Raw genomic sequence first — 25,452 nt, forward strand, 5'->3', positions numbered from 1 at the left:
TTTGCTTCCAGTCTGGTAACCAATTCTCTATCCACATCAATACCTTACCCCCAATACCATGTGCTTTAAGTTTGCACACTAATCTCCTGTGTGAGACCTTGTCAAAAGCCTTTTGAAAATCCAAATATACCACATCCACTGACTCTCCCCTATCCACTCTACTAGTTACATCCTCAAAAAATTCTATGAGATTCGTCAGACATGATTTTCCTTTCACAAATCCATGCTGACTTTGTCCGATCATTTCACCGCTTTCCAAATGTGCTGTTATCACATCTTTGATAACTGACTCCAGCAGTTTCCCCACCACCGACGTTAGGCTAACCAGTCTATAATTCCCCGGTTTCTCTCTCCCTCCTTTTTTAAAAAGTGGGGTTACATTAGCCACCCTCCAATCCTCAGGAACTAGTCCAGAATCTAACGAGTTTTGAAAAATTATCACTAATGCATCCACTATTTCTTGGGCTACTTCCTTAAGCACTCTGGGATGCAGACCATCTGGCACTGGGGATTTATCTGCCTTCAATCCCTTCAATTTACCTAACACCACTTCCCTACTAACATGTATTTCGCTCAGTTCCTCCATCTCACTGGACCCTCTGTCCCCTACTATTTCTGGAAGATTATTTATGTCCTCCTTAGTGAAGACAGAACCAAAGTAATTATTCAATTGGTCTGCCATGTCCTTGCTCCCCATAATCAATTCACCTGTTTCTGTCTGTAGGGGACCTACATTTGTCTTTACCAGTCTTTTCCTTTTTACATATCTATAAAAGCTTTTACAGTCAGTTTTTATGTTCCCTGCCAGTTTTCTCTCATAATCTTTTTTCCCCTTCCTAATTAAGCCCTTTGTCCTCCTCTGCTGAACTCTGAATTTCTCCCAGTCCTCAGGTGAGCCATTTTTTCTGGCTAATTTGTATGCTTCTTCTTTGGAATTGATACTATCCCTAATTTCTCGTCAGCCACGGGTGCACTACCTTCCTTGATTTATTCTTTTGCCAAACTGGGATGAACAATTGTTGTAGTTCATCCATGCAATCTTTAAATGCTTGCCATTGCATATCCACCGTCAATCCTTTAAGTGTCATTTGCCAGTCTATCTTAGCTAATTCACGTCTCATACCTTCAAAGTTACCCCTCTTTAAGTTCAGAACCTTTGTTTCTGAGTTAACTATGTCACTCTCCATCTTAATGAAGAATTCCACCATATTATGGTCACTCTTACCCAAGGGGCCAATTATATTTTATATTATATTATGGTCACTCTTACCCAAGTGGCCAATTATATTTTAGTTTTAAGTTAATTATTGTCCAATGGAAATTGTGTGCTTCTTGTCCTTCATTACGTCTTGGTCTGTTCAGGTCCCTGGTGTCCAAAATGTACAAAGAGAAGCTACTCTTCCAAGGACCTTGCTCTGTACAGCTGCAGACTATCTTAACCCTCACCTTGCCACAGTACGGTCCAAAAGTTACTACATCACAGAAATAAATTAACAAACAAATAAATAAATAAATAATGTGAAAGAGGAATAGGAATAGGGAGAGAGTGTTCATGGTAGAGTTGGTAGTAAGGAAAGGAAATCCAATATACATTGACTGGTTGTATCATGGCCTTGTATGGAAACATCAGTGCCCTTGTGCGGTAAAACCTACAAATAGTATTGCATATGACCCATTCCATATTAGGTAAAGCACTCCCCACCCTCATATCGCTCATCTATACGGAGTGTTGTTGCAGGAAAGCAGTATCTGTCATCGAGGGTATGCACTTTTCTCATTGTTGCCATCAGGAAGAAGGTACAGGAGCCTCAGAACTGCACCACCAGGTTCAGGAACAGTAATTGCCCCTCATTAACATTCCTACTAATTTTCCCTTACAGCTGTGCAGACTAACCATTGCCCTGAGTAGTGTCGAGCACCATTTTGCTATGTCTCATAAGAACCAACAAATAAACCAGTGGATCAATCATAAGCTCATTTATTTTAATTGCAGCAAGGGAAGACCATCACCGCACAAATACTGGTGATAACCTCCAAAAAACAGACAGCATTGTCACTCCTTTATACACAAGATCGGCTACCAACACCTCATTTCAAGGAAAGGGTGCGTTCTATCCTTCTGCTTAATCAGTGTACTTGGCATTCTTCCAATAACACATCTGCTGGTCTGCAGTTTGTCAAGGACTCTGGTTCCATCAGCATAATGTTGTATAAACACTATTAGGAAAGCACCTTGGTACAATGCAGGTTTGATTTCATTACAGACAAGAATACCATTTTGTAACTACACGTACATCTCCACAGCAGGAAATTATTACACAGTCTGAAAACTGCACAGCACTTCATTTTTTTTGTAATATGTTTACTATGAATATTTGGAATGAAAGCTGAAAATTTACATTTTTGATTTTATTTATTAATTGAGAGGTACAGTATAATGGAAACAGTACAACAAAACCTTTCTCTTGTCTGTCTTTATTCCAGGTGTGTGGCAACAAATGCTGTGTGCACCGGAGCACTGCAGTTACTGTGTGGCCATGCACCCTCACAGCCAAGTGGGAATAGTACCCTCAACTATCAGGTTCTTGAACTAGAGGGGACAACTTCACTTGCCTCAGCACTAAACTGTTCACACAATCTATGGAGTCACTTTCAAAGACTCTTCATCTCATGTTGTCAATATTTATTGCCCATTTATTATAATTACTTTTTTCTTTTTGTATTTGCACAGTTGGTCCATCCTGTTGGGTGCAGTCTTTCATTGATTCTATTGTGTTTCTTGTATTTACTGTGACTGTCCACAAGAAAACTCAGGGTTGTATATGGTAACATACAATCACTTTGATAATAAATTTACCACTTAGGAGGGACATAGCATCCCAACTCTTGTACTTAATGACAATCACTTTCTTTGCCACTTTCTCCACCCACATCAGCACTTTAAGGAAATCTATCTGCAGGTCCAGCAATTTTGTAACACTTTCCATGACCCTATCAGTATCTGTCCTGGTTGAACTGATCAAAAGTCAATAGTTCACATTTGTCTGATTAAAATTCCAGCTGGCATGTCTTTGCTTCTACTCTCAGGCACTCCATTAATACATACGACAAACAGCAGAAGAGCCAATATGCACACCACTGATCACAGCTACCAATATAAAACAGATAGATGTGAGGATATGAAAGGGCCAATGGAGGAGAGCAATGCTGTGAGAGTTTGTCAGGATGGGAGGACATTACAGCGAGAGTGAGAACCAAGGATGAGAATGGGAAACCTGAGGCAGGGAGGCAGTGAACTGTTCCTGGGTCAGCCGGCAGCGAGAGAAGAGGCCGATGCCTACAGTGGAGCAGTCAAGCCTCTCACCTCTTCATCCTAACCCTCTGTCCAGCAGTTCTATCTACTTATGCTATGGGGAAAGCACTCTGCAACCTATCCCTCATAATTTTCTGTATCTAAATCATCTCTCTTAAGTGGAGGGCTACAGGGATTGGTGATAGCTCCATTGTAGGTTATCATGATATCAACAAACTGGATGATAATGTGGTGAACTGGATCAGTAAACTTGCAGATGACATCAAGATCAGGGATGTAGTGGACAGTGAGGATGGTGGAAGCTTGCAGCATGATCTGGGAATACAGACCCATAGTTCCTTGAAAGTGGTGTCACAGGTAGACAAAACCATAATGAGAGCTCTGACCTTCGTAAATCAATACTGAATACAGTACAGGAGTTGAGATATTATGTTGAAGTTGTATAACACATTGATGAGGCCAAATTTAGAGTATTGTGTGCAGTTCTGGTCACCTATCTACAGTTAATCACCTGTCCCAGAGAAGGCATGAAACTGTAACATTTCCAAAACTTCAAACAATCAGGCGAAGTGGACAGGGTTTTGTGAAAGTGATTCCACGTTTCACAATTACATTCGAATCTTTGGAGTGGGAACACAAGCTGCGGATAAAGGAAACGGTGGTTGTCCTGAACTACAATGTCCATTTGATAAGCTGCTCCTTCACAGGGTATCAGGAAAATGGAAGCTCACCGTGAATACTGAACCTACTGGTGACATAAAGAGAGATGGGAACGCAAGTTGTGAAGATGGGGTAAGGAGGCAATAGAGAGATTTTGGGAGGAAGTGAGATTGTAAATTTTTTTGCGGGAAATGTTGAAAGATGGCTGAGTGTTATCTGATGAAGAGGTTCCTGCCTGAAATATTAACTCTGTTTCTCTGACCAGGGTTGCTGCCTGAGCTGTGTTTTACTTGAATCTCAGAATTCTGGTCTGCGTGTTTATTTTTTTCCCCCAGAATATCATCGGTTAATTCTCGGAGCATTGAGCACACATTTCAAGAGGTTTGCGTCAGTTATCCGGGGCGTTAGGTGGTAATGTCACTGACCAACCTTCGATATCGGATCTGTGCATCTGTAGGTTTATCCGGAGCGCTGCGTTTCTGTTCCGTTGCGGCCAAACCGTTGGAAATTGGCGGTTATGGATGATGAAAATGAGAGGCCGCCCTCTGCTCTGTCTGTCAATGACTGTCTCCACACCTCCCGTCTCTGTCTCCTCGCTTTCCCATCTCTTTCATCGCCTTAACTCTTTAATGTGCGATTAAATTTCAAAGAAACCGGTAATTATTAGAACCGTTCTGAACACAATTTGGGCGCTATCCGGTCACGAAGAGCGCGGTTGCTACATTAACGGTCCGGAGATTCGACTCCCATTCTCCTATAGTGAGCGCAATAACCCAATCAGAGAGCAAGAAAAGCGCCGGAAGTACACCAGCTCCCCGGATGGCCTGAAATTTGAAAAGCCCGCCGAAAAAGTTAATTATTGAACCCTTGTCTCCAAAAATATTCATTGACTCATTAATTCGATGAAGATTTATTTCACAGTAAAAGCCCAACGTTATTTAACTCGCTATATTCATTGTTTCTGGACAGTTAGTCTCCAAAAGCCAATCCAGTTTATATTCGCGGTCGCCGGTGTATAAACGTCATCAGGTTTTGCACTGGTCATTTTAAACCGCGGTCTAAGGCGAGTTTGCAACGTGTAAAAAAAATGAAAGAACGGGGATTCCAGTGACTGCAGACGGTTGTGTCCACGGGAACCGATCATGCACTCGACTGGAAATGATTGGAAAACTGCATTTATTAAAGTTCATTCCCCATAAAAATCACAAATGCCTGGAAACCTTAGCCACAATAACCGACTGTACACGGCAAGAGACACCCTGACAGTGAGGGAGAAGTTTATCTCTGGTGTTCGCGCTGCCGTTAATCCAACGGCACAGAACTGCTGATTCTCAGAGTTGGTGGGTCCGGCCGTGTTGGAGTCTGCAACAAACCGGGATGAATTATTGAACAATATTACACAAAACCCACAGGGGAAGGTCAGAGGAAATCGGCGTGTCGGTAACACAAAAGGTGAATGAATAGGAAATGACAGCCCTTTCCACTGCTGGGTTAGTGGCTCTTAAAAGAGCCTTTTGTTGTGCTTGGTGCCGAGGCCGGATTCAGGCGCGCTCCCCACGGATGCGGCGGGCCAGCTGGATGTCTTTGGGCATGATGGTGACTCGCTTGGCGTGGATAGCGCACAGGTTGGTGTCCTCAAAGAGCCCCACCAGGTAAGCTTCACTGGCCTCCTGCAGGGCCATGACGGCCGAGCTCTGGAAGCGCAGGTCGGTCTTGAAGTCCTGAGCAATTTCCCGCACCAGGCGCTGGAAGGGCAGTTTGCGGATGAGCAGCTCGGTGGATTTCTGGTAGCGCCGGATCTCCCTCAGAGCCACGGTGCCGGGCCGGTAGCGATGGGGCTTCTTCACTCCGCCCGTGGCTGGGGCGCTTTTCCGCGCCGCTTTGGTGGCCAGCTGTTTGCGGGGAGCTTTCCCTCCGGTGGACTTGCGCGCTGTTTGCTTGGTCCGTGCCATTCTCCTTCAGCGGTCCGAGTAATCTGAATTACCGAGATTAGAATGTCGAAACTGCATTCGCGACTGGCTTTTAAAGGGTTGAGAAAGTGCCGCCCATTTCCCTCTGATTGGTTGTAAGGGAAATGTCCAATACAGGGTTTCAGCGCTGCGATTGGCTGTCTTTTCCTTCATCGGTTTGAAGATCATGGTGGGGAATAGTATCTGTGACCAAATATGGAAACTGGTGACTAGGGTCAGAATTCAGTCAATCAGGCTGCAGTGAGTGCGGTTCAATTTCAAATTGCCCGCCAATTTCAAGAGCAACCAGGTTTCTTAAAATAAATAGAATGAATCATTAATTATCAGATTTCACCTTCATTTAAATCACAAACGAGAGAAAATCTGCAGGTGCAGGAAATTCAAGTAACACACACTTACTAAATGCAGGGCCATGACGGCCGAGCTACGAAAAAGAGTAGAGTCGTCGTTTCGGGCCTGGAAAAATGTTGTGGAGCAAGAAAGTGGGAGAGGGGAGGAAGAACTACGGGGGCGGGGGCGTGAAACCCGGAGGGGCGAAATAGAGAGCTGGGAAGTTGATTGGTTACAGAGATACAGGGCTGGAGAAGGGTGGCGGGGTGCGGGGGTCTGATAGAAGGAGAAAAGGCCGTGGAAGAAGCGAAGGGGAAGGGAAAGGAGAACCAGATCGGGGTGATGGGCAGATACGGAGATAAAGTGAGAGAGGGAAATTGGAGTGGGGAATGATGAAAAGGGCCGGGAAGTTTGAGAAATCGATATTCATGCCATCAGGTTGGAAGCTACCCAGAGGGAATGTAAGGTGTTGCTCCTCCAACCTGAGTGTGGATTTATCGCGACAGATTAATTCATTCATTTAAATCATCGATTTAGCTGAATCTGAATTTTTGCATATTTACTGCATAGCTTCTCGAGGTGAGTGAATTCAGTCCTGCAGGAAACGAAAGGGCAGGCAGAGAATTAAGGTCGACTTTATTTTACTAAATGATTTGGGTGGGTGGGGGGGAACAGAACGGCAAAAGGTTTTCAAAGGGATCACAGGAATCTGCACTGAACTGAAATGCTGCTCAATATGTCTGCAGAAACATTCATTACAATCACATGATTAAATTCTTTTTCTGTTCTCGCTCCTAGTCCACTGCTCAAGGCCAGATCGACTGCCACTGTCTCCTTGTACGCACACCGCTCTGACGGGCCCGAGAGGGAATTAGAGAGACAGCGTCAGATTGGAGCAGAGGCCTCTCATCTTTCAGCTCGCTCGGGATTTTACTACAAGTGCCAATTCCTAGTTCTTTCCTGGGAGGTATGGGCGGCTCTTACAAGAGCCGTTGATTTCAGGACTTTACAAGTTGCGTTTTTTATTTACTTTTTGGTCGCCGTCTTCCTGGATTTCACAGATTTCGCCTTCGGCTTGGATTTTCCAGAATTCTTGGCCATCTTCGCCGCGATCTTCTTGGGACTCTTGGGTTTCTGCCCAGCCTTCCTGGTTACTGATTTTTTATCTGCCGTTTTTTTAGCCGCTGGTTTCCTAACAGCTTGTCTTTTGGTGGAAGTTTTCTTGGTCACCAGTTTCTTTGTCGCTGGTTTCTTAACTTTTTTCACGATTTTCGCGGCGCTGTCTTTTTTAGCGGCCTTCAAGGAACCGGAGGCACCCGCGCCCTTAGTGTGAACCAGCGAGCCACTTTTCAATTTCCTTTTAGTAGCCATTTTGATCTGACCTTTGAACTTTTCCACATTGACGCCGTTGGCGGCCGAACCCTTCTTGATCGCGACTACGGACACCCCCGGAGACTGCGGCAACCCTTCACAATCTTGTCTATCTGTTCGGCCAGCTGGCTTGGTCCGGGCGGCCGCCGCGGGAGGAGCCACTTCAGCGACTGCGACTCTGGACAAACTCTCTCAAACTCAGGAGTCAAAAATGAAGCAAGCGGCGGTTCAGAGCAATTGTTGGAACCGTTCTGAACACAATTTGGGCGCTATCGGGTCACGAAGAGCGCGGTTGTTACATTAACGGTCTGGAGATCAGACTGCCATTCTCTCATAGTGAGCGCAATAACCCAATCAGAGAGCAAGAATAGCGCCGGAAGTACCCCTGTTCCCCGGAATCTCTTCTGGGGAAGGCATGACCTGTTCGAAACTGATCGGTCACACCTGAACCTGAGGGGGACCATTATCCTTGTGGGCAGGTTTGCTATATCTGGGGGAGTGGGGGTGTCAGTTTATTCAGCAGCAAGGTGGGAAGCTGAGTGATAGGACTGAGAAGGATGCAGCAGTTGGTATACAAGTGAGACTGAGGAAGGACAGGCCTATGATAGGGCAAAATTGAAAAGGGGTGTTGGATGCTGGACTGAAGGTATTACATTTGATCGCACACGCTATATACAACAAGGCAGATGACCTTGTAGTTACAGATTAGTAGTTATGACGTCATGACCATAGCTGATTCGTGGCTGAAAGAAGATTATAGTTGGGAGTTTAACATCCAAGGATAAACATTGTATTGAAAGGAGAGGCAGTAGGCAGAGGGGATGGGAAATGTAGAAGCCTTGATGGGAGAGTTAAGAAACCACACGGGTAAAAAGACCCTGATGGGAGTTAAATATGTACAAGCATCTGTACAGTAGCCAGGATGTGGGCAGGATATTACAAATGAGATGAAAAGGCATGTAAAAAGCGTAAGGTTACAATTGTCTTGGGGGATTTCAATATGCAGGTAGATTGGGAAATTAGGTGGTCCTGGATCCCAAGAGAGGGAATTCAAGAGTGCCAGTGGGCAGAGGTGAGTATAATTGCTATTACTAAGGTGAGGTGCTTGGAAAGCTGAAAGATCTGAAGGTAGATTAAGTCCCCTGGATCAGATGGACTACATCTCAAGGTTCTGAAAGAAATGGCTGAAAAGATTGTGGAGACATTAGTAATGATCTTTATGATTCACTAGATCCTGAAATGGTTCTGGAGGACCGGAACATTTGAAGTATCACTCCACTCTTTTAAAAGGGCAGGAGGCAGAAGAAAGGAAATTATAGGCTAGTTAGCCTGATTTCAGTGGTTGGAAAGACGTTGGAAGTCCATTATGAAGGATGAAGTTTCAGAGTACTTGGAGACACGTGATGTTAGCAGAGTTTCCTTAAGGGAAAATGTTGCCTGACAAATCTGTTGGAATTCTTTGAGGAAATAACAATCAGGATCAAGAAAGATGAGTTAGTGGGTGTTGTTTACTGGATTTTCAGAAGGCCTTTGACAAGATGCTGCACATAAGGCTACTTAACAAGATAAGAGCCTGTGGTGTAACAGGAAAGACACTAGCATGGATAGAAGATTAGCTGACTGACAGGAGGCAAAGAGTGGGAATAAAGGGGACCTTTTCTAGTTGAGAGCCGGTGACTCATACTGTTCCACAGGGGTTGTGTTGGGCCTGCTTCATTTCACATGATATGTCAGTGATTTTGTTGACATAATTGATGCCTTTGTAGCCACTTTGGTGGATAGTACAGATAAGTGGAGGGGCAGGAAGTGTTGAGGTGGCGGGGAGTCTGCAGGAGGATTCAGACTGATTAGGAGATTGGGGAAAGAAGTGGCAGATGGATTCCATTGCAAGGACGTGTGTGGTCAAGCAGTTTTCATATACTATTTTCTATACGGGGAGAAAATTTAAAAACCTGAGATGCAATGGGACTAGAGAGTCCTTGTGCAGGTCAAATGGCTTATTTCTTCTCCTATGTGTTATGGTCCTGGATGTGCTTCAAAAATTCCACCTCCAATCCTTTCACACAGAGGTGATCTAGTTAATTTTGGGAGAGTTCAAATGCTTGACTGGTGTAACTCTATTCCCTTTACACATCTGTATGATTTCCAACATACCTGCTCCTCAATCTCCCAGCAGCTGCTGGGAGTTGAACAGTATAATTTAAGCAATGCATAAGATATTTTATTTATTCCTAAACTCCACTCACACAGCATCGTGTGAAGAACCTTCTGAGATGTTCTTCCTCATTACTGCAGCAACTGTCTCCTTGATCAATAATGCAACATTCCTCCCTCCCCCTCTTTTACATCCCTCCCTGTCACATGTGAACCTTCTACAGCTGGAGTGGGGAGTCTCCAGTCCTGCCCAGTTTTCACTTACAGAGTCAGAGTTGCACAGGACAGAAACTGGCCCTTTGGCCCATCTCATCCATTCTGACCAAGATGTCTACCTGTGCAAATCCCATTTGTCAGTCTTTGGCCCATTCCCTCTAAATCTCTCCTATCCATGTACCTGTACAAAAACCTGTTAAACATCGTAACTGTACTCTCCTCTGTGCAGCTTCCTCCAGCTGCTCGTACCATATACCCACCACCCTCTGTGTGGAAAATGTTGTTCCTCGGGTCCCTTTTGAGTCTCTTCCCTGTGACATGATGTCCTCGTTTTAGACTCCCCTAAACCTTCTGCCCCATTCCAGCTTAACGACGTTCCTCCTATAAGCAGCTGACCAGAACTGCACACAATACATTGTGGTCTCACCACTAACTTGAACATGAAGTCCCAACTTCTGTACTCCAAGCCACACTGATTTGGCTGTGTGGCAAATGCCTTCCTCGGCACCCTGTCTACACTTTCAGAGAACTATGTACTTGTACTCCTTGGTCTCTCTGTTCTCCAAACTCTCGAGGACCCTACTCAATGTCACAGATACACCGGTGTGTGCCCCCAGCTAAAAGAGTTTTCTGTCACTGTCACTGACCCAGAACAGAGAACAGTACAGCACAGGACGAGGCCCTTCTTCCCACAGTGCCAAATGAAACTGAATCTCTTCTGCTGCATGTGATTCATTTCCTTCCATTTCCTGTCTAAAAGCCTTTGAACTGTCACTATCCACCACTCCCCAAGGCAGACCATACCAGGCCCCCACCACTGTAAATAAAACTAAACTTTGACTTGCCCTGCACACACCTTTAAATTCTCACTCTGTCACTTTAAAGCCATGCTTTCTTTATTTAACATTTCCACCCTGGGAAAAAGATTCGGACTCTATCTTATCCACACCTTTCATAGTTTTATAACCTTCTGTCAGGTCTCTACTCAGCCTCCTTCGGTCCAGGGAAAACAGCCCCAGCCATCCAATCTTTCCTTGTAACTCAAGGCCGACAGTCCAGGCCTTCTGAAAATCCAAACACATCACACACAGGTTCCCTTCTCACATCCAGAAAAACTCTGGCATGTTGGTCAAACACAAGCTGCCTTTCACCAAGCCAGCTGACAGTATCTCAAACCTGGTCACAGTTGGACATGATGGTGAAGAAATCTTTTGGCACACTGGCCTTCATCAGTCACTTCACTGAGTGGAGAGGTCGGCATGTTGCGTTGCAGCTGTAAAAGATGTTGTTGGGGCCGCGTCAAAATATTCTTTTTCGTTTTGGTCACCCTGTTGCAGGAAAGATGCTGGAAATACTGCAGGGGAGATTCACAAGGATGTTGCCAGGACATGAATGACTGAGTTATAAGAACATAAGAAATAAGAGCAGGAGTCAGCCATCTGGCCCGTCAAGCCTGGTCTGCTACTTAATAAGATTATGGTTGATCTGACCATGGGGTCATCTTCACCTACCTGCCTTTTCCCCTTACCCTTTAATTCCCCTACTATTGGTTCTTCCCTCACCTCTGAAAAACATAAGTCTGTCCTACATTTCCTTTGGGCTCCTATACTCTAATCCAGGCAGAGTCCTGGTGAACCTTGTCAGATTCAAGTTTTATAGAGGTGCAGTGTGACTTCCTTACTCTTGTATTCAACACTCCTGCTAATGAAAGCAATGCAGTGTGTAGTGAGACTGAGGGAGGACAGGATGATAGGGCAAAATTGCAGTCAGTGGGATGAGGTGAAGTGTAACATGGGGACAAAATTAAAAAGTGTTATGAATACAGGACCGAAGGTGTTAGATTTGAATGCACACAATATATGGAATTTTAGATGATCTTTTGCACAGGGATTTGCATTTATGATGTGGGCATCATTGAGTCTTGGCTGAAAGAAGGTCATAATTGGGAGCTTAACATCCAAGGATACACTTTGTATTGAAAGGGCAGACTGGATGGGAGTGGGACTGGGCTAGCTCTGTTGGTGAAAAATGAAATCAAATCCTTAAAAAGAGCTGACATAGGATTGGAAGATGTAAAATCCTTGTGCTCAGAGTTAAGAAAATGCAAGGGTAAAAATACCCTGATGGAAATACCCTAATAGGATTTATATACAGGCCTCCAAATGGTAGCCAGGATGTGGGATACAAATTTCTCCTAGTGAGCTTGAGCCTACTAGGAGGAAGGCAATTGTGTTCTGTAATGAACCAGATATGATTAGTGAGCTTGAGGTAAGGGAACCCTTCAGAAGCACTGATCAGAATAAAGATTTCATGCTACAGTTTCAGAGGGATAACCTAAAGTCAGATGTATCAGCATACAGAGGTATGAGGGAAGAGCTGGCTGAAGTTGACTGAAAGGGGACACCAGCAGGAATGACAGCAGAACAGCAGTGGCTGGAGATTTTGGGGGCAATTTGGAAGGTCCCTTTCTCACCTTATCTTATTACCTGTTCATTATCTCCCTCCGGTGCTCTTCCGCCTTTCCTTTCTTCCATGGTCTTCTACCCTCTCCTACAGATTCCCCCTTCTCCAACCTTTTATTTCTTTCACCTATAAACTTCCCAGCTCTTTACTTCACTCATCCCCCTCTCCGGGTTTCACCTATCATCCACCACCTGTACTTCTTCCTCACCTCCCCCAATTTCTCGCTCTACCTTCTCATCCTTTTCCAGTCCTGCAGACTTTCCCGTCTTTGACACAACACCTCTTCAGATTTGTGCTCAATGCTCCGAAAATTGACTAATGATATCCTGGAAAAAGAACAAATGCGGAAACCAGAATTCTGGCAGCAACTGTGGTCAGAGAAACAGAGTTAGCGTTTCAGGCTGAAACCTCTCCATCAGATAACATTCTGCAACATTTCAGCTCCGGCGAACGTGCTCCACGCAAACCACCTCCCCCCCCCCCCCCCCCGCCGGCCTGCCTCAAACTGATGTCGGAAAAACAGCCAATCGCAGCGCTGGGACTCTCTTACAACCAATTAATAGGGGTTAGGCGGCCCTTGAACCCTTTAAAAGCCGGTTCCCGCGGCTGCTCCGACATTCCGACCCCGGTATTGGAGACTGTTCTCGGACTGCTGAAAGAGAATGGCCCGGACCAAACAAACAGCGCGCAAGTCCACCGGAGGGAAAGCTCCCCGCAAACAGCTGGCCACCAAAGCGGCACGGAAAAGCGCTCCAGCCACGGGCGGAGTGAAGAAGCCTCATCGCTACCGGCCCGGCACCGTGGCTCTGAGGGAGATCCGGCGCTACCAGAAATCCACCGAGCTGCTCATCCGCAAACTGCCCTTCCAGCGCCTGGTGCGGGAAATCGCTCAGGACTTCAAGACCGACCTGCGCTTCCAGAGCTCGGCCGTCATGGCCCTGCAGGAGGCCAGTGAAGCTTACCTGGTGGGGCTCTTTGAGGACACCAACCTGTGCGCCATCCACGCCAAGCGAGTCACCATTATGCCCAAAGACATCCAGCTGGCCCGCCGCATCCGTGGGGAGCGCGCCTGAATCCGGCCTCGGCACCAAGCACAACAAAAGGCTCTTTTAAGAGCCACTAACCCAGCAGTGGAAAGGGCTGTCATTTCCTATTCATTCACCTTTTGTGTTACCGACACGCCGATTTCCTCTGATCCTCCCCTGTGGGTTTTGTGTAATATTGTTCAATAATTCATCCCGGTTTGTTACAGACTCCAACACGGCCGGACCCACCAACACTGAGAATCAGCAGTTCTGTGCCGTTGAGTTAACGGCAGCGTGAACACCAGAGATAAACATCCCTCGCCGTCAGGGTGTCTCTGTCCCCATACCCCTGCCGTATAGTTTTTTTTTGGGACAAGGTTTCTAGGTGTTTGCAGTTGTTACTGTTATGGGGAATGAGCTTTAATAAATGTATTCCTGTCCCGTTTCTAGTGTAGTTCCGGTTCTTTCACACAACTTCTTTCACGTTGCAAACTCGCCTTGGAGCGAGGTTTCAGAGAGGCCTGTACAGAACCTGCTGACGTCTGTACACCGGCCGACCGCCAGTGTAACCTGTGGTTCTGCTTTTGGAAGCTAAATCACCCGAAACATTCAAACTGGCGAGTTAAGTAACGTTTAGGCGGTTACCGGAAAATAAATAGAATTAATGAGTCAATGCACATTTTTTGCAAACAGCTGTTCAATAAATAAGTTTTGTGCCTCAACACACAAAAATACTGGAGGAACTCAGCAGGACAGGCAGCGCTCATTGGGGGAAAAAAAAAGTAGTCAACGTGTCAAGCAGGAAGTTCTCTTCTTGTGTTTTTTTTCAAATCTCAGGCCATCCGGGGTGAGGTTCCGGCGCTTTTCTTGCCGCTCTCTGATTGGGTTATTGTGCTCACAATAAGAGAATAGGAAAACTAATCTCCAGACCCCTAACGGCGCATTTCGTGACCCGATACCGCCCAGACTGCGTTCGGAGTTATTTCAATCTCGTGGCATAATTGTCAATAATTACATGACAACCTCATCCACCCATTTTAAATTTAATCGCATGAGTTAACATTTCAGGTCAGTGGTATGGGACCTGCTCTCCCCGGTCACTGCTCTCTCCGTGAGGCGGTGGGCGGCTCTTAGAAGAGCCTTTGTTTTGTGTTTGGAAGAACGAAGAGTTCCTCAACCGCCGAAGCCATAGAGAGTGCGGCCCTGGCGTTTCAGAGCGTACACCACATCCATGGCAGTGACAGTCTTGCGCTTAGCGTGCTCGGTGTAGGTGACCGCATCCCGGATCACGTTCTCCAGGAAAACCTTCAGCACCCCACGGGTCTCCTCGTAGATCAGACCCGAGATCCGCTTGACGCCGCCACGCCGAGCCAGACGGCGGATGGCCGGTTTGGTGATGCCCTGGATGTTGTCCCGGAGCACTTTACGGTGCCGCTTGGCTCCGCCTTTGCCGAGTCCTTTGCCTCCTTTTCCTCTGCCAGACATAACGCCGCTTCACTCCAGTCGTCGTTCAGTAACAAACTCTGTACTGGTGTCACCTTTTATACACAGCGCCCCGACCTGTCCGAGAAACGCGCAGAGAGAGAGAGGGGAGGAGACAAAGTGACGGGCAAGGAAGAGGGAGAGAGAGAGAGAGAGAGACGGGGAAGGGTGGAGACAGTCAGTGACAGACAGCACAGGGCAGCCTCTCACCTCCAACTTCCAACGGTTTGGCCACAACGGAACAGAAGCCCAGCTCTCCGAAAATAAAAACAACAGATGCACAGATCCGATATTGAAGGTCTGTCAGTAACATTACCACATAACGCCCTGGATAACTGACGCAAACCTCTTGAAATGTGTGCTCAATGCTCCGAAAATTAACCGACGATATTCTGGAAAAAAATAAACGCGAAAACCAGAATTCTGAAATTCAAGTAAAACACACCTCAAGCAGCAACTCTGGTCAGAGAAACAGAGTTAACGTTTCAGGCAGGAACTTCTTCATCATATAACTTCTGCTATCTTTCAATATTTAAAGAATGTGCTTTATTGAATATTCTATGCACACTTTGAAAGGGAGAACACAACTACAGCTGAGAAGATCCCTGCTGTAGGGATGACCCTGTAATCTCCGTCTCAGAGGCCGATGTTAGGCTCTCTTTAAAGAGAGTGAACCCTAGCAAGGCAGTAGGTCCTGATGGAGAACCTGTTAAGGCTCTGAAAACCTGTGCCAACCAACTGGCGAGAGTATTCAAGGACATTTTCTACCTTTCACTGCTACGGGCAGAAGTTACCACTTGCTTCAAAAAGGCAACAATTATACCAATGCCAAAGAAGAATAATGTGGGCTGCCTTAACGACTATCGCCCCGTAGCACTCTCATCTATAGTGATGAAATGCTTTGAGAGGTTGGTCATGACTAGACTGAACTCCTGCCTCAGCAAGGACCTGGACCCAGTGCAACTTGCCTATCGCCACGATAGGTCAACAGCAGACACAATCTCAATGGCTCTTCACACAGCTTTAGACCACATAGGAAACACAAACACCTACGTCAGGATGCTGTTTATCGACAATAGCTCAGCATTTAATACCATCATTCCAACAATCCTGATTGAGAAGTTGCATAACCTGGGCCTCTGTAATTTGATCCTCGACTTCCTAACCAGAAGACCACAGTCTGTGCGGATTAATGATAACATATCCTCTTCGCTGACGATCAACACTCTCTGTATACACATGACTGTGTGGCTAGGCATAGCTCAAATAACATCTACAAATTTGCTGATGATACAACCATTGTTGGTAGAATCTCAGGTGGTGACGAGAGGGTGTACAGGAGTGAGATATGCCAACTAGTGGAGTGGTGCCGCAGCAACAACCTGGCACTGAATGTCAGTAAGACGAAAGAGCTGATTGTGGACTTCAGGGAGGGTAAGGTGAAAGAACACATAACAATCATCATAGAGAGATCAGAATTGGAGAGAGTGAGCAGCTTCAAGTTCCACGGTGTCAAGATCTCTGAGGATCTAACCTGGTCCCAACATATTGATGTAGTCATAAAAAAGGCAAGTCAGAGGCTATACTTTATTAGGAGTTTGAAGTGATTTGGTATGTCAACAAATACACTCAAAAATTTCTCTAGTTGTACCGTGGAGAGCATTCTGACAGGCTGCAGCACTGTCTGGTATGAAGGGGCTACTGCACAGGACCAAAAGAAGCTACAGAAGGTTGTAAATCTAGTCAGTTCCATCCTGGGCACTAGCCTACAAAGTACCCAGGACACCTTTAGGGAGCAGTGTCTGTTATTAAATACCTCCAGCATCCAGGGCATTCCCTTTTCTCACTGTTACCCTGTTAGCATCAGGAAGGAGATACAGAAGCCTGAAGGCACACAGTCAGTGATTCAGGAACAGTTCCTTCCCCCATGCCATCCGATTCCTGAATGGACTTTGAAGCTTTGGACACTACCTCACTTTTTTTTTAATATACAGTATTTCTATTTTTGCATATTTTAAATAATCTATTCAATATATGTAATTGATTTACCTGTTTATTATGTTTTATATTACTTATTATTACTGTTTCTCTCTCTCTGCTAGATTATGTATTGCATTGAACTGCTGCTGCTAAGTTAACAAATTTCACGACACATGCTGGTGATAATAAATCTGATACTGATTTTCCTGCAAAAATGTACGATCTCACTTCCTCCCACAAATTCTCTCTATTGCCTCCTTACCTGATCATCACAATTTACGTTCCCATCTCTCTTTATGTCACCAGTAAGTTGCAATATTCATGGTGAGCTTTCATTTTCTTGTACCCTGTGAAGGAGCAGCTTATTAAATGGACATCTCAGTTCAGGACAACCACTGTTTCCTTTATCCACAGCTTGTGTTCCCACTTCAAAGGTTGTTAAATGTGGAATCACTTTCACAAAACCCTGTCTACTTCACCTGATTGTTTGAAGTTTTGGAAATGTGCATTTATTCTCTCTGTTGTTTCAGCTTCAAGTGTTCTCTGGAACAGGTGCTTAACTGTGGACAGGTGACCAGAACTGCACACAATACTCCAAATTTGGCCTCATCAATGTGTTATACAACTTCAACATAACATCTCAACTCCTGTACCCAATGTTTTGATTTATGAAGGCCAATGTGCCCAGAGCTCTCTTTACGACCCTACCTACCTGTGACCCCACTTTCAAGAAATAATGTGCCTGTAACCCAGATCACACTGCAAGCTACACCCACAATCTAGGTGTCATCTGCAAATGTGCTGATCCGCTTTACCACTTCATCATCCAGATCATTGATATAGATGACAAACAAAAATGGACCCAGCACCGAACCCTGCTTAAGAGGGGATATGATTTACATATGGAAAATCATGTGGTGCAGAGATTGGGTAGGTTGCAGAGAGCTTTCCCTAGATCAGAAGTAGATAGATGTGCTGCATGGGGTTAGGGTGTTAGGTTGAGTGGGCAAGAGAGTAAGAGAGGATCTGAGAAGGCCCTGTAACCCAGAGTCCCTGGAGTACGCTGCCAGAGAGAACAGTGGAAACAGAGTCGTCGATGATATTTCAGAAATGTCTCCTCAAACATGTTAATTACCCAGATTAAATTGAACTTGCTTTCCCCTCACTTTCTAAATTCTGACCTGAAATGTTCACTCTCTTCGCTTCCTGAGCTGCTGAGGGTATCCAGCGTTCTCTGCTTTAGTTTCAATTTCAATAATTGTCCTTTTGGTCCTGGTGCCAAATTCTGTATTTCTTACCCAACTGCAGTTCTGATCCTGAAATATCCTGGTGAAGCCCCTGTGGAAGTGTCTACGGGGGCTCCCTGACTGACAGTTCACTCTGCCCCAACTCCCAGTCTGTGTTCAGAATGTCACATGATATGAGGCCACTTCCTTGGGGCATTTGTGTTTTATATCACTGACATTGTTCCTGTGGCAATGGGATGGTGTCATCCATGTGGGAGGGGTGGGGGGGGGTTGGCTTAGGATGCGGGAGAGGTGAGATTATCCTTGGTGGGGCAAAAGAGACTGAACTGAAGTGGGGTTCATCTGTACCTGTTTCAGTTTTGAAGAATGAGAGGTGATGTAATAGTCTTCTGCTGAGGTTTGCAGATTAATCTGGATAGATGGAGAAGACAGCATCTGGATCAGATGAGCCGCTCCTTAATCTCTGCCGTTGCCATGTGGATCTGGAAGTGGACTGGTGGAGTCTGGTGCGCCTGACTGATCATCCATGGTGGGCATCTTCTTTTCCTGCCTGGTATGTGTCTGTCAGTGCCTTACTGCACCAGCTCTGTACTGCAGGCTTCCATTCTCATCCTTGGGCTCACATCCTTCCTTGGTCCTCAACCCTTCACTCTCTGTGTAACATCTTCATGTGCTGACAAACTCTCACAGATGTGCTCTTCTCCCTCTGTGGTCCTTCTGCATCTACACATCCGTACTGTTTCCAGATCGGAGACCTGTGACCAGTGGTGTGCCTCTGGGATCTGTGCCTGCACCCATGTTGTTTGTCATATATATTAATGATATGGATGTGACTGTTGATAAATTGATTTTTAAAATAAATAAATTACTATTTTTGATTGGAGGCCTGTGACCAGTGGTACTGCTGTGAAGGTGCTGTGTATTTTGTTTGTCAAATATATTGACAATCTGGACGAGAACATATCTGGTGTGTTTAAATTTGTAGTTGACACCGAAATTGATGGTATTCTGAAATGAAGAAGATCATCCAGTCATCTGGTACCTCATCTATGGCAACGTGAATACCTTTTAATTTCTAAGATTTGCCCACAGGGTGTCATGTGAAAAGCCTCTGAGACATCCACCATCATTACTGGAGTGATGGTCTCTCTCACCAATGATGCTATGTCATCTCCTCTTTTACATCCCTCCCTATCACGTGTGAACCTCTCAAATGCAGAGTGGTCAGACTTGAGGCTGTAGACAGTGCAGACTGTGCACATGTGATGGAGAGGAAAGCCCGATATTTTTCAAATGTTGTAAATGTACCTACATTACAACTTCCTCTGGCAGCTCACTCTGTATACCCACCACTCTCTGTGTGGAAAAACTTCCCCTCAGGTCAGTTTTAAATTTCTCCTCTCTGAACTTAAATCTCTCCTAGTTTTAGATTTCCCCCACCCTGGGGAAAAGACTGAGATAATCCAACTAGTCAGTGCGGCCTGTGGTTTTATAAATTTCTATACATTTTCTCAGCATCATAATCTCGAAAGATATACAGTCACAATCTATTCAGTCTTTTCTTATTTCTCAAGCCCTCCAGTCATGGTAACATTCCTGTGAATGTGTGCTGCACCATTGCCACCTGAATGACATCTTTCCTGTTGCTGGCTGACCAGAACTGCACACAATACAGTGTGACTTCTCCAACAACGTGTACACCCCAACTCCTGTACTTGATGCACCAACCAACGAGGGCAAGCCTGCCAGTGCCCGCTTCACCATCCTGTTTCCCCACGTCTCTGTTTTCCTGGAACACGTGTCTCTGCTTTATGGCCCTCCCCAAAACTCTGCCATTCACAGTGCAAGCTCTGAAAAGGAAAAACCTCACACTTGTTTGTGTTAAGTTCCATCTGCTACTTGTAGGTTCACTTCCCCCGTTCATCAGGATCCTGTTCTCTCCTGGGTAACTCTCCCTGACCACTGTACCACTGACTTTGCTGTCACCTACAGCCTTACCAACCACTGGGCTTTCCCAATGGGCCTGAGATTGTTGCCCCCTGTAAGCACGAGGGCTGTGGGAAGGATGAACACCTAAACCATAGCACCATGGTTCAGGGAGCCACTTATGACGGGGGAAAGAAGAGGAACATAGTTGTGATTGGGGATAGTATATTCAGGGGAAGGGACACGTTATTCTCTCCTGAGCATCCAGAGTCCCGAACACACAAGGCTTATTGTTACCGGACAGCTTTTTGCTGTTGGTGATGAGGTTTAATTGCCGTTAAAGCAGTTAATTACCTGCATTCTGGTGATGTAACTGTCCTGAACCTTACTCTGAATCTATTTGAGACTCAGAATGGGTTAACGGTCGTTTCACAAAACAACTTCACATCGGAGTTTCGGCCCTGACTGCAGTTTTCAAACCGTCCATAGCCTGATGCGTCTTAAATAATAAAAAACTGTCATGTTCTATGAAGCAGCATTTATACTGATCAGTGATTCAATACGAGACTCTCTCATACCGCAAAACTAACTTTCGGGGACGCTGCGGATTAGGTTCTATGTATTATTTCTGTGGTTTTTATTCATTTGCACGATTTGTCCTCTTTTGCACATTCGTTGTTTGTCGGTCTTTGTTATGTGTGTTTTTTCATAGATTATATTGTTTCCTTACTTTGTGGGTGCCTGCAAGAAGATGAATTAAGGTTGTATATGGAGTACAGATCTTGATATAAATTTACTTTTGTACATTTAACTTAATTCACAGTCACATTATGAATGCATCAGCGTCTTGTGACGGCTCCTATTCACACACACCTGTAATTACTTACTTTTGAACTATTCTACAAAATAACTTTCCTTTCGGTGGACTTTACAAATGTCACGATCTCGGTGGTCTGGCGGTCAGTTTTGGCGCTTTTCCTGTTGCCGCCTGTTAATTGGTGAATGAGGCTGCTCTCTCATTGGGCTGTTTCATTCATCAACAGATTTACCACCAATCGCCACTCTACATTCATTCAGGAAATCGGGACGACAGCGGAAAAGTCTTTATTTTCTGGTAAAATTAGGCAATTCGGGAATGGGAGAGAGTCCGGGCTGAGAGGGCGCTCTGTGCAGATAACTGCGGTAGCTTTGAGAGTTTAAGACGGTTGTCTACGACAGACACTCTGAACGGTAAACCCCCGGACTCACCCCAGTCGGTGCTCAGCCCTTCCACAGACAATCTGAGTGGCTCTGAAAAGAGCCTTTGGGTTTTTAAATTGTCGCTTTCTCTTTACTTGGCCTTGGGGTTGGTGGACCCGCCGGTTTTCTTGGGCAACAACACAGCCTGGATATTGGGCAGCACCCCGCCCTGAGCGATGGTCACCCCTCCCAGCAGCTTGTTGAGCTCCTCGTCGTTGCGGACGGCCAGCTGCAGGTGTCTGGGGATGATGCGGGTCTTCTTGTTGTCCCGGGCCGCGTTACCGGCCAACTCGAGGATTTCAGCCGTCAGATACTCGAGCACAGCAGCCATATAGACCGGGGCTCCGGCACCCACCCGCTCAGCATAGTTACCCTTTCTCAGGAGCCTGTGAACACGGCCCACCGGGAACTGCAGTCCGGCCCGGGACGAGCGAGACTTGGGCTTGCTCTTGGCCTTTCCGGTTTTCCCTCGTCCACTCATTTCAGCAAACTCCTTCGCAGAGAATGAGGAAATGTTTCCGCATTCACCAATTTTATAGCTTCTGGAGGATTGCGGAAGGACACTTACGATTGGTGGTGCAATGCTTTCTCCGATTGGTGATGTGGAATCACCCAATCAGTGAGCTGTCCGATTCTCCAATGATAAGACGGCAGCAAGAGAAGCGCGAAAAATAACTGTCACTCCCCAGAAGGACATGAAATTAGAAAAATTTCAAAATATATTTATTATCAAACTATATAGAGCTTTGATGTTCATCTCCTCAGAGGCAGTCACAAAACAAAGAAACCTAATAGAACTCATTAAAAAAGACTGTCAAACACCCAATGTGGAAAAAAAGATCAAATTGTGCAAACTATAAAAGTAAACAAATAATACTCAGAACTAAAGCTCATGAAAGTGAGTTCACAGCCACGAAGCCGGTCCAGGATCCTGTTAGTTACAGGCTGCAGCCTTACTTCAGCACAGGGACCAATACTCTCCACCGAGCAGCAAGCTGAACAACTCCCTCACTCCAGACCTGACAGACTGACACTTTCAATATGGCTTGGAGCTTAAATCGCTGAAACATCAGCTCATCCCTGGCTCTCGGACCCGGGGTTTGCTGCATTTATCGGTTCTTGGGCCTGGGCCCCACCAAAGGAGAAACAAAATTAAACAATAGACCAAAAGAAAGCAATTGGAAATCTCTGTGTGAACGTGGACTCCCTGCATAACCACTCACTTTATCCTAGTTACTGTCCACAGAGAATGTGAATTAATTCTTCCATAACTGCCTCTGGTAGTGTATCCTTCTTTGTGAAAATGTGTCACATCATGGAACATCAACTGGTGGAAGCAGAGAAACAGCAATATGACAGTTAATTTATGCTGGTGTAAATTCAGGGCAGCTGGGAAATAGTATAGTTGAGTGACCAAACAGCATTCACTTCCTAACTATAACCCGAACAACAGAGAGCATACAAAAATCCCATGTAACTCCATCCACCTTTAATGGAGAGTTCAGTGGGACAAGTGTTTGAAGATGGGGCAGGAGAAGGGGAAGCTCCGTGTTAGTTCAGTGTGCAGGATCACAGGAATGTCACCAGGCAGGGCGACAGCTAATCGTCATCAACATGATCCTAATGAATATTATCTCCTGAAAGAGGAAAATTGAAGCAGTTGCAGAAAAGTATTGTCGAAATACTAAGACGTGCCTCTTCAATATTTTCCATGACTCTTTAATGGAAACTGTGTGGTGTTTAACTGAGCCATTGGGTTTTCAGTTTGTTTTGTCAGCACTCTGTGGAAATACACTTGGAGCTGGTGTATTTGGTCAATGCATTTGTCCCTTCCGACATGGCGTGATCTGACAGCTTCCCAAGCAGCAGTACGCACATGGCAGTCTGGATCTCCCGGGAGCTGATGGACAATCATTTCTTATAATGGCCAGGCAGGAAGTCTCACCTGTGATGTACTTGAAAATATCATTCACAAATGTGTTCATGATGTTCATGGCCTTGGAGGAGATGCTGATGTCTCCAGAGCTTCAACATCTATAATGGTGTGACCAAACTGTAAGCAATACTCCAGATGTGATCCAACTAGATTTTTATAAACTGCAACATAACTTCATGACTTTTGAACATTGTCTCAACTGATAAAGGTAAGCCTGCCATAGGCTTTCTTAACCAGCCTATCAACCTCTGTAGCCACATTCACGGAGCTATGAACTTGGTGCCCAAGATCCCTCTGCTCATCAACACTATTGAGGGTCTTGCCTTAAACTATCTCTTTACATTTGACCTAACCAGGTGTAACACTTCACATCTGGCCGGGTTAAAATACATCTGCTATTTTTCTGCCATTATCTGCTCCTGATCTATATCCCACTGTATTCTTTGCCCATCTTCTACACTATCCACAACACAACCAATGTCTGCATCATCTACAAACCAACTGACCCACCCATTTACATTTTCATCCATGTCATTTAGATACATCACAAACAGCAGAGTAAGATCTCTGCAGAATACCAGTAATGACAAGCCTCCAGGTGAAATACGTCCCTTCGATCACTACCATCTGTCTTCTACGAACAAGCCAGTTGTGAATCCAAATGGCCAATTTACCATGAATCCCATACATCTTAATCTTCTGGATGAGGAACCTTGTCAAACACCTTACTAAAACCATGTAGACTACTGTACCTTCATCAATCACCCTCATCACTTCATCAAAATACTCATTTAAGTTAGTAAGACACTACTTACTCCACATAAAGCCTTGCTGTCTCTCCATAATTAGGCCATGATTTTCCAAATGCTCATAAATTTTATTCCTAAAATTTCCCTCCAGTATCTTTCCTACCATTGACATGAGACTCACTGGTCGACAGTTTCCAGGATTATTCCTGATTCCCTTCTTGAATAATGGAACAGTATTAGCCACGTGCCAGTCCTTCAGGAATTCACCTGTGGCTGGAGAGGACATGGAGATATTGGTCAAGGCCTTTAATAATTTCTTGTCTTGCTTCTCTCAATAACCTGAGGTATATCCCATCAGGCCCTGGGGACATATCCACTTTAATACTCTTAAAGAGACTCAGCACTACCTTCTACTTTACCATGAAATGCCCTGGTATGTCAATACACTCAGCATTGATCTCCCTATCCTCCACATCCTCCTGCTTGGTAAATACTAATTTAAAGTACTCATTAATGGCTTCAACCACATCATTGACATCCAAGCAAGTGTTTCCCCTTTATCCTTGAGTGGTCCTACTCAATGATAAAGGATTGGTTGTGTTGTAGATAGTGTAGAAGACGGGCAAAGGCACAAAGGTTGGGGTGTTGTGAATAGTGTGGAGGGCTATCAGAGGTTACAGTGGGACATGGATAGAATGCAAAACTGGGCTGAGAAGTGGCAGATGGACCAGAGGGGCCTTGGAGTCCGAGTCCCGAGGACACTCAAAGCTGCTATGTGGGTTCACTCTGTGGTTAAGAAAGCATACAGTGCATTGGCCTTCATCAACTGCGGGATTGAGTTTAAGAGCTGAGAGGTAATGTTACAGCTCTATAGGACCCTGGTCAGACCCCGCTTGGAGTACTGTGCTCAATTCTGGTCACCTCAATACAGGAAGGAAGTGGAAACCATAGAAAGGGTGCAGAGGAGAGTTACAAGGATGTTGCCTGGATTGGGGAGCATGCCTTATGAGAATAGGTTGAGTGAACTCGGCCTTTTCTCCTTGGAGCGATGGAGGATGAGAGGTGACCTGAGAGACGTGTACAAGATAATGAGAGGCATTGATCATGTGGATAGTCGGAGGCTTTTTCCCAGGGTTGAAATGGCTAGCACAAGAGGGCATAGTTTTAAGGTGCTTGGAAGTAAGTACAGAGGAGATGTCAGGGAGATGTCATATTTCTATACACGAATGCTCCGGATGGCTCTTGATGTGAGTTGACAACAGCATATGACGAATGTCGAGCTCTTTAACAACCTACCGATGCTCAGCACTAAACCGAGGTGAGAAGACTGCAACTAGCGGGGCACTGTCTACGCCACCCCGAGATACCTGCCAGCCTAGTCATCATATGGG

The 25,452-nt window shown here is 45.4% G+C and overlaps 3 protein-coding genes across 4 annotated transcripts in view; 1 reads left to right on the forward strand and 2 right to left on the reverse strand.

Annotated features, from left to right (window-relative positions):
* Nucleotides 1–21,884, reverse strand: part of LOC134350807 (histone H2AX-like) — a 29,002-nt gene extending 7,118 nt beyond the window's left edge. Inside the window, exons 1-2 of one of the 2 annotated variants that reach the window (XM_063056509.1) lie at nt 21,472–21,871; nt 18,268–18,280 (exon numbers count right to left, since the gene is read on the reverse strand). In XM_063056509.1, coding sequence (XP_062912579.1) covers nt 18,268–18,280; nt 21,472–21,857 — 399 coding nt within the window. In that variant the 5' untranslated portion in view covers nt 21,858–21,871. Of the gene's footprint in view, nt 1–18,267; nt 18,281–20,824; nt 20,879–21,024 lie in introns of those variants that run through there. The other variant, XR_010018988.1, reaches the window with a different exon arrangement.
* Nucleotides 6,429–8,398, reverse strand: LOC134350804 (histone H1-like). The gene has a single exon (XM_063056505.1). The coding sequence runs from the start codon at nt 7,642–7,644 to the stop codon at nt 7,300–7,302; it is 345 nt and encodes a 114-aa protein (XP_062912575.1). The 5' UTR covers nt 7,645–8,398; the 3' UTR covers nt 6,429–7,299.
* On the forward strand, nt 13,114–14,651 carry LOC134350802 (histone H3). The gene has a single exon (XM_063056503.1). It carries the CDS (start codon nt 13,140–13,142, stop codon nt 13,548–13,550), a length of 411 nt encoding a protein of 136 aa, XP_062912573.1. The 5' UTR covers nt 13,114–13,139; the 3' UTR covers nt 13,551–14,651.
* Nucleotides 21,885–25,452: the final 3,568 nt, after the last annotated feature.

Source organism: Mobula hypostoma, chromosome 8 (genome assembly GCF_963921235.1).
Source record: "Mobula hypostoma chromosome 8, sMobHyp1.1, whole genome shotgun sequence".
Lineage (NCBI taxonomy): Eukaryota > Metazoa > Chordata > Chondrichthyes > Myliobatiformes > Myliobatidae > Mobula > Mobula hypostoma.

Bases quoted from the DNA above. Each gene is read 5' to 3' on its own strand.
- LOC134350802 (XM_063056503.1), top strand. From the start codon at position 13,140: ATGGCCCGGACCAAACAAACAGCGCGCAAGTCCACCGGAGGGAAAGCT.
- LOC134350804 (XM_063056505.1), bottom strand. From the start codon at position 7,644: ATGGCTACTAAAAGGAAATTGAAAAGTGGCTCGCTGGTTCACACTAAG.